The 15,412-nt window shown below is 42.2% G+C and overlaps 1 protein-coding gene across 1 annotated transcript in view; it reads left to right on the forward strand.

The window, feature by feature from the left end:
- Adam12 (ADAM metallopeptidase domain 12) overlaps window positions 1–15,412 on the forward strand; it is a 329,625-nt gene that overhangs the window by 49,897 nt on the left and 264,316 nt on the right. Inside the window, exon 3 of the mRNA XM_052174478.1 lies at window positions 1,504–1,601. Within this exon, the coding sequence (XP_052030438.1) occupies window positions 1,504–1,601 (98 nt within the window). The remainder of the gene's footprint in view (window positions 1–1,503; window positions 1,602–15,412) is intronic.

Below are 15,412 nucleotides of genomic sequence, written 5' to 3' on the forward strand. Positions count from 1 at the left end.
TTCCATCATGTCAGGAAAGACTTGGGGTCAGGAGTCTGAGGCTCCCGGTCCCATTGCATCCACAGTGAGAAAGCCGAAGTTGAATGTTGTTGGTTAGCTCACTGCTTTCTTTTTATTCAATCTGGAACTCTAGCCACAGGAAGGTGTCACTGACTTTAGGACGGGTCTTCCTACCTCAGCTAACCCAATTATAAACTCTCGCTCAGACATGCCTAGAGGCTTCTCTCCTAGCTCTAGCTAGCAATAAAGAATATTATCCATCCCAACACTTTTGCCCCCTCTCTCTCTTACCTGACATGGGCCCATGTTCTTTTCTCTCTCTTTCCAAGATGGCTGAGGTACCCAGTGCAGTTCTCTGCCTCTGGACATGTTCCTAACTTTTCACCCCATGCTATTCAGCAATCAGGAGTTTAGAAAGCTTGAGAGCAGCTTGCGATTGTTCTGGAAAGGCTACAGGTGACAGTTAACGTTCCAGTAGTAATCCTTTTGTAACTCGACTATAACTGCAGACTTCCACTTCGAGAATGATAAAATGGTGTGGATTTAGAAGTATTAAGGGAATTGTAAAATGTCTAGGATTAAAATTTCAATACCGTTTGTGCCCCATAAATATGAAGTCTTTAGTAACTTGAAACTGTGCGATTATGACTCAGGTCTGAAAGTCATGAATTCTGGCTGAAGAAATGGGAATAACACGTGGGGGAATCTGGTCCCATCCCTCACCTCCAGGCCCATGCTGTGAGCCCACCGAATAGCAAGTGTGTGACCTCATAGGCGAACAAGTCCAGAGAAATCACCATGCTGGCTATGAAAATGATACACCCTCCAGAAGAGAAAATGTTATTCTTTCCATCAGGTTTGCTTATGGAAATGGGGCAGAATTGAACCTGTGGCCTGTCAGCTGCCTCAGACAAGACTCCAAGAGACAAGTGCACTGAATAGCTTTTCAAATGACTTTATTTAAAAATAAATAAGTGAATAAACCTGTCTAGTCAGTCTGAACTGGTAAATTAATTTTATCTATAGAATCACTTACCAGAGCATATAAAATTAGACTTCCTAAGTGCCCAGAGGAGACTTGGCATTGTGTCTAACAGATTCGCTGAGACTTAAGTAAATGGATTTGGTCTTAATACAGCTAAAGCCTTGGGACTTTTAATAGAGTTGATCTTAAATGTACCACTAATTTATCATTTTTAAAAGTCACTGCATGTGCACTTTGGTTGCTAATTTAAGGACTGAATTATATACTTTGCCTGAACTAATAATCCAACATGGATTACAAAAAAAATTCAATTTGTTGTCTTTAAGGTACAATATTTTAATGTTGAGATTGACAGAGAATTTATTCATTCTTAATGCCTCCGGTGATTTAATGAATTCTAGCATTTCCCTGGGCTCTCTCAACTTCCAAGTATTTTCACTGTGTCATTTTTGTAATAAGCTTCTGATGCCAAATTCCTCCAGCAGAATGAAAACCCAGCTGCTTTTCTTTTGATTCAGGGGTGAGTTCGTGGGACCAGAAAGGAGCTTATGAAGTGGCCAGAGCCTCCCTTCTGAGCAAGGACCCTGGGATCCCAGGACAGAGCTTCCTGGACAAGGTCAGATGTTTGTTTTCTTTTCTTTTCCTCCTTTTCTTTTCTTTTTTCTTTTCCTTTCCTTTCCTTTTCCTTCTTCCTTTCTTCTTTCCTTCCTTACTTTTTTATTCCTTCTTTTCTTCATTCCATCCTTTCTTTTTTACCCTCAGCTTTTTGAGATACCAGAAGTTTCAAAATTGTGTTGACCAAATTGGTATTCTGCTCCTGCTTTATCCTTACCCCTTTCATCATAAACTTTGTCCCTTTGAAATGAGGGCTCTGCTCTTAACGGGAGTTAAAATGAGTCCAATTCTGGTGAGGCAGCTCTACTGAGAGGCCCAGCAATGGTAGCATCTACTGCGATTAATTTGGGAATAGAGTGGAGAGATAAATCATTAGGTAAGACCCCATGTTGCTCTTACAGAGTGCCTGGATTCAGTTCCTAGCACTTGGGTGACTCACAACCATCTGTGACTCCAACTGTGTGGATCTGAGATTTCCTTCTGGCCTCTGTGGACACTGATCATACAAATGGTGAATATCCATACATGCAAACAAGCAAGTAGTAATAACCTCTTTCAAAAATTAACTGAGGGGCTTCTGAGAATGTAGCTTAATGATGGAATATTCAGCCAGCCTGCATCATGCCCTGGGTTCAATTCCTAGCACTCGAAAATAATTTTCCAGCCAAATGCCAAAGATTACAAGACATATAACTTCTGCATTCAGTTTAGTTGAATGATATCTATTGTTTGTATTTATATTAATTTAATCAACATTTTGACTTTTCCCAATCGATTATTAATAAAAATTCTTTTATGCAACAAAAGTTCACCATGAGTTTAATACAGTCTCAACCTCGTTTACTTTTGACATGTTTGATTTGCATTTGTGATATAACATAAACAATAGGAATTTTGCCAATTGACACTTTGGTGAGTTTCATCTGCCAAGCAGACGTGATTTTCTTAAATTTCAGAATGCTTAGCAACAGAAGATGATGAAATCCGTAGAAACCTGAGTCCTTAGGAGAGATCACACTGATGGGTTTGTCCTGGTATTCTATGCAAGTATTTTTAGATCATTTTTCATGATAGAAAACAGACTTTAAAAAAAAAAAAAGAGCATCAGACTGTAGAAATCCCATGTAGCTTTCCAGAATGGTCACTGGGCCCCTCCGTATGGGGACAGATGGGATGATTTATATCCTCCATTTATCTCCTGGAGAGCTTGCATTTGAAACTGTTTTAGGAGAGGTTAGTGGTTTGGCTAAAAGAGCCAAGTACCCAATCTGCACTTAGGGGGAAAAATCTGTTTTATAGAGGTGGTCCCAAATTGTGTATATTGGAGGACAAGGAAGCGTGCTGGCACTTACTGATGCTGTTTCCTAGGAGAAAAACCAGATAGTAAAAAAAAAAAAAAACTCCCATCATGCTATTGGTCTGTCATATTAGGAAATGATGGATGCACAGGAAGAAAAATATACTACTTAACAAAGAATATATGTATACTGAAATATTTATAGGCACTGGGTTAGAAGAGCGGCTCGGTGGGTAAAGAGGCTTGCTGCCAAGCTTGATAATCTGAGCTCAGTCTCCAGGATCAATGTGGTGGAAAGAGAGAACCAGTTCTTTCAAGTTCTCCTTTTACCTCTACACACACACACACACACACACACACACACACCACAGAGTTCTGGGTGATAGAAAACATGATAAGGAGTTTTCCCAGGAGAATATTTGTCAGAATCAGCATTTACAGGTACAGATTATCTGTTTAGATTTGAGTTTTAGAACAACAGTGAGGGTGGGTTTTTTTTTTAATATAAATATATTCTATATAATATTTGCTATATACATGTCCTGTAAATGTCTTCATGCCCCAGTGTGGTTCATTAGAAGTGAAGGCCTGGCTGGCTAGCCTGTGCTTATAAGTCATCAGTCCCTGGATGAACTAGGACAATGAGCTGCCATGTTGATGGCTTGTCATTGGTGACAGCCAGGTCGGTTTTGTTCCGGCTTCTGACCTTGGATTCATCTTTTGTGTTCATTGGCCAGTTGGCAGGTTCCATATATAAGAAGAAAGTGGTATATCATTTCTGACCAAACTCCTTTTCTATAAGATGGTCTGCATCACCAGACACTGGGGATCACTGTTTGCTACAGTCCCTAACTCCTGTGGTATTCTGCCCCAGAAGTAAAATCGTCAGGGGGATGAGTTAAAGTAAATCGCATTCAGGTGACTCTATAGTATTGGCAGTATTTAAGAGAATGGGAACAGAGGTGAGTTGGTGACAGCTTTCTTAGTCTTTGATGCCACAGGGTTCAGCTTAACACACAGCTGTGACATTAACATTATGTGACCAAAATTGGAATACATGCTCACGTGTAGGTAACTGGCAAAGCTCTGTAAGAGTGGGTTAAATGTAGATTGTCTAGTGATGTGGCACCCATGAAATCCCCCATGCAATGGACATATCTATTTGATCTGGTTAGTGTCTGCAGTTATTTATCTGTCCCATTTGTCAGCAGCAGTCAAGGACTGACTTTGAGACTGCATCAACACAGTAACTCTCCACACAGGTCTTCTCCCCAGAAAGTATTTATAAAGTCTACATGGTGCTCGCTGTGTTTCCGAACAGATTTGTATTTTCCTATCCTCTGCTTCCTTTGGCTCAGCTTGTTTTTAGAAGTCCACCTTATGTAGTGGGTGTTGGGCATATGATCAACAAAGGAGGCAAGCAAGCCTTTGCCTACTGTGCCTTATATTCCAGTGAGGAATGTGTAAATAAATCCAGACTGCCATCCAGACAGAATGAGTACTAGACATTCATGGGGATGTGCATTGTGGTAGAAAGGTGAGGAAAGACTTTGTAAGAGATATAGCATTTTCACCTTTTCCATTGAGTTTCCCAGAGCTAGGATGTTGTACTGGCTGGTTTTGTGTGTCAACTTGACACAGGCTGGAGTTATCACAGAGAAAGGAGCTTCAGTTGGAGAAGTGCCTCCATGAGATCCGGGTGTGGGGCATTTTCTCAATTAGTGATCAAGTGGGGAGGGCCCCTTGTGGGTGGTGCCATCCCTGGGCTGGTATTCTTGGGTTCTATAAGAGAGCAGGCTGAGCAAGCCAGGGGAAACAAGCCAGTAAGGAACATCCCTCCATGGCTTCTGCATCAGCTCCTGCTTCCTGACCTGCCTGAGTTCCAGTCCTGACTTCCTTTTGTGATGAACAGCAATGCAGAACAGTAAGCTGAATAAACCCTTTCTTCTCCAACTTGCTTCTTGGTCATGATGTTTGTGCAGGAATAGAAACCCTGACTAAGACAGATGTAAACAGATTATATTCAAGGAGCTAGATTTATAACTGGCACACTGTGCACAGTGGGCGTATACCATCTCACATGTGGGTCACTAGCAGTGAGAAAGTGGGAGTGGCATCAAGAAAGAGAAGGAGACAATAGTAAGAACCGGTCAGACTGAGAGGTATTATCAGAAAGCTAATAATTGCTAACCTTATTAGCAATGTTAAAGACACTCCCTGTTGTCTGGGCCCCTAACTACACAGAAAGACTCCCACCATGTACACCCTCAGGGAGGAAGGATCCTCATTCCATATGGTTTCCTCACATCATCAATGTGCCATGCTCATTGGCTCTCAGCCTGGGTGGATATTAGAACTGCCCAGAAGCATACTATCAGTGATCTTTCCCTTTGACTCAGGATAAAGCACAAGAATCTTTCTTTTAAAAATTCTCTATTCCTCACTGATACATTGCCCCCACTTGAGCAAATATCCCCACACCCATGCTCTTGCAGGTACCTCTAATTAAATATAGTGGATCACACACAAAGAAGAGCATGGGAGTAAGAAGACTTGGAAAGAAGAGATTTGGTGTGAGAGGGGAGGAGATGCGAGAACACTGGTTCTCAACCTGTGGGTCATGACCCCTTGAAGGGTTGAATGACCCTTTCACAGGTCACATATCAGACACTCTGCATATCAGATATTTGCATTATGATTCATAACAATTGCATAATTACAGTTATGGAGTCACAAACTGTATTAAAGGATCACAGCATTAAGACAGAGGATAATCACTACAAGACATGAGGAGGAGGAAGATCACCAAAAGAGCATTATAAAAGTATAAAAAAGTAAATTTATAAATGCCTTTGGAGGGTTTTAATGAGACTATAAGGCTTAGAGTTTGGAGGTGACATTGATTGGTGCGATGCTGAAATGCTGGTCAATGAGTCCAGTGACTTAGACAGGGGTGCAGCTGGGCATCTTTCTCTCTTGTCAAAATCTGTCACTGCTACTGATTTGAAAGAGTGTATTGGTGTAGGGGTGGGGTGGGATGTAGCTAGGGCCTTGCTGGAGTTCGGGAGCTTCCTGCCTTCTGCTGGTGAGCTGGTTGGCATCGCTGTGACATGGCATTGTCTCAGGATTCTCCCTCATCTTGGGGGCAATTGTAAGACTGACATAGACTACAATGACTTTCAGAATACTCTGGGGCTGGGACCTTACTGTACAGATGCAAGGTGATACTGGAAGTTTAAAGTCACCCATCTCCAATGTCACGTCTTGGAAACATCAAGCTGAGGTTCAGGGAAGACATGTCACATTGATTGAGTGTGAGATAGTCCCAGTGGAACTCAGCATTTGAATTGTCCAGGAAATGTCCAATTTCTAGCTTCCTCACATTGCAATGAAATTATGGAAATTGCACATGAAATGAAAAATAAGAGGCCAAAGGATTAAAGGGGGGCCCAGAACTTCCCTTAGCAGATGTTAGCTCTCAAATATCCAGCAATGACTCATTAAAGCAGTAGAGGCAGATAAACAGATAAACTAAACATTCCCAAGCCCAAAAAACTGAGCCCAGGTCTTGTGTCAAGTGGCTGTTCCCAACCATCCCTTTATACCCGGTCATCTGAGAAGGGTGGCTCACGTTCTCTGGGCCCCTTTCTCACATGCCCTCCTCCTCTGTGAGTAGCAGTTTCTAATCATCAGAACTGCCTTTCCAGTCTTAAGTGGCCTCTGAAGCCAGTGCATGCCTTCCTTCTCCCTACTTTTCTCTCAGCTCTGGCTTACTCTCTTTTAAAAGCCTTCTTTTGGATCTTAAAAGCCTGTTCTTTTCATGTTTAAATGTGCACGCGCACACACGAGAGTGTGTGTGTGTGTGTGTGTGTATGTGTAAAGAGATGAGGCTTAAGTGCGAAGGTCAGAGGACAACTTTGCAGAGCTGTTTCTCGACTCACTGTGGTATCTGAGACACAAGGACAAATGAAGCCTCTTCTTCTCTGGGGAAGCTCACAGACTGTGATAAGTTAGAACAAATAGTACAATATGATGTTCAAGGCTAACTTATTTTACAATGGATTGAGAAGTACTGAAAATTTACAGAGGCAGCACAAACCAATCATTGTCGTAAACCCCATGCTCAGTTTTCCCTGCCATTCATATTCATGTTGATATGACATGTTTATAACAATTAATGATGGTGTATGTGTCTAATCATTTATCATCCTGAAAGCTTTTATTGGAGTAGTGAGATTGAGGTTATTTAAAAGAACACATGAATTCTGAAAAGGATGTGGGGTCTAAATTCTTTCAGTTGAAGAGCTTGTTTCCCCAAAAGTGATTTGACAAACATTAGTGGGACTTTGGTAATGTCACATCACAAGAAGGATGCGGGTCTGTCTCCTTTGTTCCCCTGATTCACATGATTTCCCCTTTTCTAGCCCCCCACTCCCTGAAAGTCCCATAAGCCCCCTTCCCTGCCCCTGTTCTCCTACCCACCCCTTTCCACTTCCCCGTTCTGGTTTTGCCTTACACTGCTACACTGAGTCTTTCCAGAACCAGGGGCCACTCCTCCTTTCTTCTTGTACCTCATTTGATGTGTGGATTATGTTTTGGGTATTCCAGTTTTCTAGGTTAATATCCACTTATTAGTGAGTGCATACCACGATTCACCTTTTGAGTCTGGGTTACCTCACTTAGTATGATGTTCTCTAGCTCCATCCATTTGCCTAAGAATTTCATGAATTCATTGTTTCTAATGGCTGAATAGTACTCCATTGTGTAGATATACCACATTTTTTGTATCCACTCTTCTGTTGAGGGATACCTGGGTTCTTTCCAGCATCTGGCAATTATAAATAGGGCTGCTATGAACATAGTAGAGCATGTATCCTTATTACATGGTGGGGAATCCTCTGGGTATATGCCCAGGAGTGGTATAGCAGGATCTTCTGGAAGTGAAGTGCCCAGTTTTCAGAGGAACCGCCAGACTGATTTTCAGAGTGGTTGTACCAATTTGCAACTCCACCAGCAGTGGAGGAGTGTTCCTCTTTCTCCACACCCTCTCCAACACCTGCTGTCTCCTGAATTTTTAATCTTAGCCATTCTGACTGGTGTAAGGTGAAATCTCAGGGTTGTTTTGATTTGCATTTCCCTAATGACTAATGAAGTTGAGCATTTTTTAAGATGCTTCTCCACCATCCGAAGTTCTTCAGGTGAGAATTCTTTGTTTAACTCTGTACCCCATTTATTAATAGGGTTGTTTGGTTTTCTGGGGTCTAACTTCTTGAGTTCTTTATATATTTGAATATTAGCCCTCTATCTGATGTAGGATTGATGAAGATCTTTTCCCAATTTGTTGGTTGCCGATTTGTCCTCTTGATGGTGTCCTTTGCCTTACAGAAACTTTGTAATTTTATGAGGTCCCATTTGTCAATTCTTGCTCTTAGAGCATACGCTATTGGTGCTCTGTTCAGAAACTTTCTCCCTGTACCGATGTCCTCAAGGGTCTTCCCCAGTTTCTTTTCTATTAGCTTCAGAGTGTCTGGCTTTATGTGGAGGTCCTTGATCCATTTGGATTTGAGCTTAGTACAAGGAGACAAGGATGGATCAATTCGCATTCTTCTGCATGCTGACCTCCAGTTGAACCAGCACCATTTGTTGAAAAGACTATCTTTTTCCATTGGATGTTTTCAGCCTCTTTGTCGAGGATCAAGTGGCCATAGGTGTGTGGGTTCATTTCTGGATCTTCAATCCTGTTCCATTGATCCTCCTGCCTGTCACTGTACCAATACCATGCAGTTTTTAACACTATTGCTCTGTAGTATTGCTTGAGGTCAGGGATACTGATTCCCCCAGACTTTCTTTTGTTGCTGAGAATAGTTTTAGCTATCCTGGGTTTTTTGTTGTTCCAGATGAATTTGATAATTGCTCTTTCTAACTCTGTGAAGAATTGAGTTGGGATTTTGATGGGTATTGCATTGAATCTGTATATTGCTTTTGGCAAAATGGCCATTTTAACTATATTGATTCTACCGATCCATGAGCATGGGAGGTTTCCCCATTTTTTGAGGTCTTCTTCCATTTCCTTCTTCAGAGTCTTGAAGTTCTTGTCATACAAATCTTTCACATGTTTGGTAAGAGTCACCCCAAGATACTTTATACTGTTTGTGGCTATTGTGAAGGGGGTCATTTCCCTAATTTCTTTCTCAGCCTGCTTATCCTTTGAGTATAGGAAGGCCACTGATTTGCTTGAGTTGATTTTATAACCTGCCACTTTGCTGAAGTTGTTTATCAGCTGTAGGAGCTCTCTAGTGGAGTTTTTTGGGTCACTTAGGTAGACTATCATGTCGTCTGCAAATAATGAAAGTTTGACTTCTTCCTTTCCAATTTGTATCCCTTTGACCTCCTTATGTTGTCGAATTGCCCAAGCTAGTACCTCAAGTACAATATTGAAAAGATAAGGAGAAAGGGGGCAGCCTTGTCTGGTCCCTAATTTCAGTGGGATTGATTCAAGTTTCTCTCCATTTAGTTTGATGCTGGCTACCAGTTTGCTGTATATTGCTTTTACTGGGTTTAGATATGGGCCTTGAATTCCTGTTCTCTCCAAGACTTTAAGCATGAAAGGATGCTGAATTTTGTCAAATGCTTTTTCAGCCTCCAATGAAATGACCATGTGGTTTTTTTCTTTGAGTTTGTTTATGTAGTGGATTGCATTGATGGATTTCCGTATATTGAACCAACCCTGCATTCCCGGGATAAAGCCTACTTGATCATGGTGGATGATCGTTTTGATGTGTTCTTGGATTCGGTTGGCAAGAATTTTATTGAGTATTTTTGCATCGATGTTCATAAGGGAAATTGGTCTGAAGTCCTCTTTCTTTGTTGGATCTTTGTGTGGTTTTGGTATCAGTGTAATTGTGGCTTCGTAGAAGGAATTGGGTAGTGTTCCTTCTGTTTCTATTTTGTGGAATAGTTTGAAGAGTATTGGTGTTAAGTCTTCTTTGAAGGTCTGATAGAATTCTGCACTGAAACCATCTGGTCCTGTGCTTTTTTTGGTTGGAAGACTTTCTATGACTCCTTCTATTTCTTTAGGCATTATGGGGCTGTTTAGATGGTCTAGTTGGTCCTGATTTAATTTTGGTATTTGGTATCTGTCAAGGAAATTGTCCATTTCCTCCAGGTTCTCCAGTTGTGTTGAGTACAGGCTCTTGTAGTAGGATCTGATGATTTTTTGGATTTCCTCAGTTTCCGTTGTTATATCTCCCTTTTCATTTCTAAGTTTGTTAATTTGGATACTTTCTCTGTGCCCTTTGGTCAGCCTGGCTAAGGATTTATCTATCTTGTTGATTTTCTCAAAGAAAATCATATCTTTCTTATCATATGATCATATGTCATGAACATCCACCATGGGTTCTTCATGGTATATATCCATTCTTTCTTCTGGATTGTCATAATAGTCTGAATAAAAAGAAAAAATAAATTATTTAAAATTAAAAGGGTAAAGCCAGGCGGTGGTGGCGCACGCCTTTAATCCCAGCACTTGGAAGACAGAAGCAGGCAGATTTCTGAGTTCAAGGCCAGCCTAGTCTACAGTGTGAGTTCCAGGACAGCCAGGGCTACACAGAGAAACCCTGTCTCAAAAAAAAAATAAATAAATAAAAGCGTATCCCCCCCCCCAACAAGGGAAATTTAATGCAAAGAAAATTGAATTTTATGGGGGATATTAAAGGTTTTGGGGGGTGTTGAAATATCTAAGAGTTTCTGCCACTGCCTTAAGCTTTGCCCTTTTGGGGGCAGTCTTAAGTTCCATTGAGCATGCACCATGGACTCCACATATAAAAAAATGTGATTTTCCTAACAAGCTTTTCCTAAAATATTGTATTTCCTTCATTGGAGGTTTAGTGCAATAAGAAAAAAAGTTGATCATAACATTTATTAAACCCAAAGATTGCTATTGATAGATTTCCAAATGTTCATATCTGAGCAGTTTCAGATTTACCAAGGATGAAGAAACATTACAGAATTTCTTTATGAATCACGCCCAGTGCCCTCTTGTTAACATCTATATCTCTGCACTCAGCACAGCTATTAAACCACATCAGTAGGTCATTGTTGACTAAATCCAACCTTATTCAGACTTCCTTAGTTTCCTCTCTGCATTCTTATTTCTTCCCAGAAGCCTTTTCTGGAGTCCTCCTTCTATTAGCCTCATTTCCTCCACCATTTCTCTTGTCTGTAGTCTTTTCTGAGACTTGCTTCTTTTCATGACCTTGACAGTCTCCAGAACAGATCAGAGAGCTCATAATCTAGACTGTGCCTCAACCGTGGTTGTTTGATGTTTTGCTCTGGGTAGGACTGGGCTTTGCAGAAAAGAACATGGAGGGAAGGCTACTCTTTTACACCTTACCAGGTCCACACTTGGGAATAACAGTAATGCTCGTGTCAACCATTGTCCGTTCAGCCTTCCCCACTGCCAAGTCCTTTCTTTTTCCTGTTACCCAGTATTAGGAGGTCACTACATATCTGCTTCCTTGAGGGACAACTAGGTACCTAGGTGGCCTTAAAGTCTTGTGCTTTCAAGATTTGTTGATTTTTCCCCCTATTTCCCTCTGCATTTGATCATTTCTTTATGACAATATGGATTTCATAGATATTTATCATATACTTCAAATTGTGATCCAGTACTCTGGCTTATTTTGCTATTCAAACTGATCTTGCTTTGACCATTGGAATTGCTTTTAAGTGCTTCCTGTGTGTGTGTGTGTGTGTGTGTGTGTGTGTGTTTGTGTGTGTTTGTGTGTATGTGTTTGTGTGTGTGTATGTGTGTGTGTTTGTGTGTGTGTGTTTGTGTGTGTGTGCTTGTGTATGTGTGTGTTTGTGTTTGTGTGTGTATGTGTGTTTGTGTGTGTATGTGCGTGCGCGCGCGCATCTCAAATGCTAGGTTGTGGCTGAGGTGAAGTGAACCACTTAAAGAAGGAGTGTCTGGGTTTTGTTTCACTGGACCTGTAAAGGTCTGTTTCTAGCCATCAGTTCTTGAGACTGAAATACAGTCATTAAGTTCTTCCCCTGAACAAGCTGTTTGTCAAAGTTAACTTCCAGTTCTCAGCATTTGACCTGGTTCTGGCACTTGCCATTCCCCGTGCTGACCCAGTCTTCAGCACTGCCTTTCTACTAATTACTTGAAATTAATTTGACCTTTTTCTAAAAGAGGCAAACAGGAAGACTTTATTGAGCTGGCATAACCAATTTCTCATCATTTTCCCTCAGCAGAGCTACTAAGGGTCTTCCTTTTGCTTGACCCACTAATTTCCCTGGCACATAATTTAAAGGCTTGATCACGAACTCAAAACAGAGCCAGTGAGAACCAGAACTAAGGAGGCCAGGGCTGTGGGTCACAGCAGGGAGGATTGCTTGTCTCCGTGGGATCAATTTCTGGCTCAATTCCTTGACCTTACCTAACAAGAATTTTTCTCCCTGGGAGAACTACTCAGCAGCTACTCCCTGCATAAGATCCCAATGACAAAACAAACTTTGATTCCATCAAAGCTCCTGGAGAGCTAGTGGGTTTATTGGACTGACTGACTTACAGAGGGGTAGAGTTATTGGCAGGAGATGGGTGAAGCTAAACCAGCCACACTAGAAAACTTAGCATGGCTGATGGCTTCCATAAAACCACATAGATGGAGACCCTTTCTTTAGTCTTCCCCAAACCTCAGCTACCCACAATCTACCTGGACGATACAGAAGTAGCTGCAAATCAGAGTCTCTACAGACTTAATGTTCTTACTGGTTTTTCCTTAAAGACACAAATGATAATTATGAAGTACACTGTTCATCTCTTAAAATGGCTTTGTCATCAGACAAATGTGTTTGGAAGATGAGACCTGTAAGAGTTTCTTTATATTTTCCACCTAATAGATGGTAAGAACACCTCCTTTGGTATGTCCATGGACAAGCATGCAAATTGAATGCTATACAACCAAGGGTATGGCAGGGGGTGGGAAGCATTTGAACTCCAGAGTCAAGTGGTATAAAACCAGATCAGCCTCTGCAGGAGTTGGCCCTGCCTAGCAACCAGGTTCCAGAGGAGTTCTATTAAAAAACTTTTAAGGGGGAAAATATACCCATTGAAGGTGGTTGGTTGGTCCAGTGGCTTTTTCCCTACATTCTTTTGGTATGTTCATTTAGTTGGCATTTCAGAGCTGCTGTGATGCTTGCTCAGTGTACTGGCTGGTTTTGTGTGTCAATTTGACACAGGCTGGAGTTATCACAGAAAAAGTAGCTTCAGTTGGGGAAGTGCCTCCATGAGATCCAGGTGTGGGGCATTTTCTCAATTAGTGATCAAGTGGGGAGGGCCCCTTGTGGGTGGTACCATCCCTGGGTTGGTATTCTTAGGTTCTATAAGAGTGCAGGCTGAGCAAGCCAGGGAAGCAAGCCAGTAAGGAACATCACTCCATGGCCTCTGCATCAGCTCCTGCTTCCTAACCTGCTTGAGTTCCAGTCCTGACTTCCTTTTGTGATGGACAGCAATGCGGAAGTGTAAGCTAAATAAACCCTTTCCTCCCCAACTTGCTTCTTGGTCATGATGTTTGTGCAGGAATAGAAGCCCTGACTAAGACACTCAGACAGGACCTTTGAGACTGCCACCTTCTCCCACAGTGCAAGAAATATGAAAGAACTAAAGGCCACCCTGGGAAGATAATTCTGTCATAGCGCCTTTTAAATTCCAGCACTTTCCTTTGTAGTTCAAAACAAGACCATTAGGGCACATCATCTTTGGTCTTGCAGATTCAGCTGATGGGAGGTATTTGCTTGCCATGGCTGGCTTTAGCGGTTTTTGACACTGGCACACTGTAAGTAGGCTGTGTATGAAAGCATCGGCTCTCTGGGAACTGTTATCCACCAGGCTCTGCCTGCCAGGGTGTAAGTCATCACGCACAGAGGCACCAACAGTACTCATCCATCCTGTTGTCTTCACAGCTGGACTGCTTGGGAAGTTAGGGCCCTCAGTTCTCTAGACCCTTAGCCTTACTCATAGTCTTAGAGGAGGAGAAAGGGGCAATGTTTTGAGGTCCACCTCCATGGAATTGCAGAGGCTACATTTCAGGCCTGCTGTTTCACTGGCAGGTACTGAGCCCAGACTGGTTCAGTCTGGAAGCTGCTATGGGAAACGCCCAGATCGGGAACACACTCTGGACATCCTGGAGTTTCCAGGGTCAAATGCATAGCATATTCTGATTTTCATGGCACGTTGGCCAGTTGCCCAGACAGGGTTAAGAGTTGCTGACTGTGGAGACGGACAGGAAAGTATTCTGCAGACACAGAGGAAACATCAAATGCTAGTGCGAGGCGGGAACCAGAGGCAAGCCTTTGGCCCCAGCAGGCGTGAGGAAAAGGCTGGCAGACAAAGCTGGCAAGACAGGAAATGAGTTGGAGACACTTTAAAGATGTCTTCCTATAAAATAATCATCCAAAAGTGGTAAAACGGCATGCCTTTAGTTAGGCCCACATGCCTAAAGGTAACACGTATACATTTTTCTTTTTCAGTGAAACCTTTCCAGTTACAAAGGCCCATATCTTCAAATTCCCCAAATGTCAGCTCACTAGAAGAAATTGGACTATTATGCTCATTAACCTCAGAGGCAATTCCTTGCAAGAAATTCCTAGAGCTATGACAACAAATTAATTTAGCCGTTTTATTTGAAGCAGCTAAGACTGGAACAGGGCCTCACCATTTCCTTGCTCTCTGTTATGGGTTCGAATGAGGACATTCACTTACACATCCTTGATTCTGTGCAGCCAGAGGCAGCCACAGAGCCCTGCTCTCTCCCTTCCTCATGCGGTGAGCATTGTAGCAGGCTCTGTGTGAACTGTGCATTGAGTGACATGCTGCAACTCTCTGCTTGCTTATTGTTTTTATTTGTGCTGTCTATGTGTGTGTTCAATGTATATGGGGGTGTTTGTGTGTACTGGTGGGTATGGAAATGTGCATGTGTGTGAGAGAGAGTGTGTGTGGTGTCAGAGTTTAATTTGGAGTGCTATTTCTTAGTCACAAGCAACATGTTGTTGTTGTTGTTGTTGTTGTTGTTGTTGTAGGGACAGGGTCTTTCACTGGCCTGGCCTGGCCTGGAGCTTGCCAGCTGGGGTAAGCTGGCTGGCTGGCCAGTGAGCCCCAGGGATTGTCCTGTCACTCCAATGTCACTCCAGTGTCTCATCAGCACTGTGATTGTAAATGTGTACCACCATACTTGACATTTTTTAAACATGGGTTCTGGGGATCAAACTTGGTTCCCAGTTCTTCCAGAGCAGCACTTTCCCAAACACTGAGCTCTCTCCAGCTCTTTGTTTATTTTTATAAGTGATTATTACTCCTGCTATAGATAAGATCGTCTCAGTACTTAAGTTCCAAGAGAGTGCAGCATTTTCAAATGAAGCATGGTCTTGGGCACCATGCAATAGATAAATGGAATTCCATTTAGAAGGCAATTGAAAGCCACTGAAAGCTTAAGAGCAGGCAAGTGACATTTGGG

This window comes from Apodemus sylvaticus, chromosome 1 (genome assembly GCF_947179515.1).
Source record: "Apodemus sylvaticus chromosome 1, mApoSyl1.1, whole genome shotgun sequence".
Lineage (NCBI taxonomy): Eukaryota > Metazoa > Chordata > Mammalia > Rodentia > Muridae > Apodemus > Apodemus sylvaticus.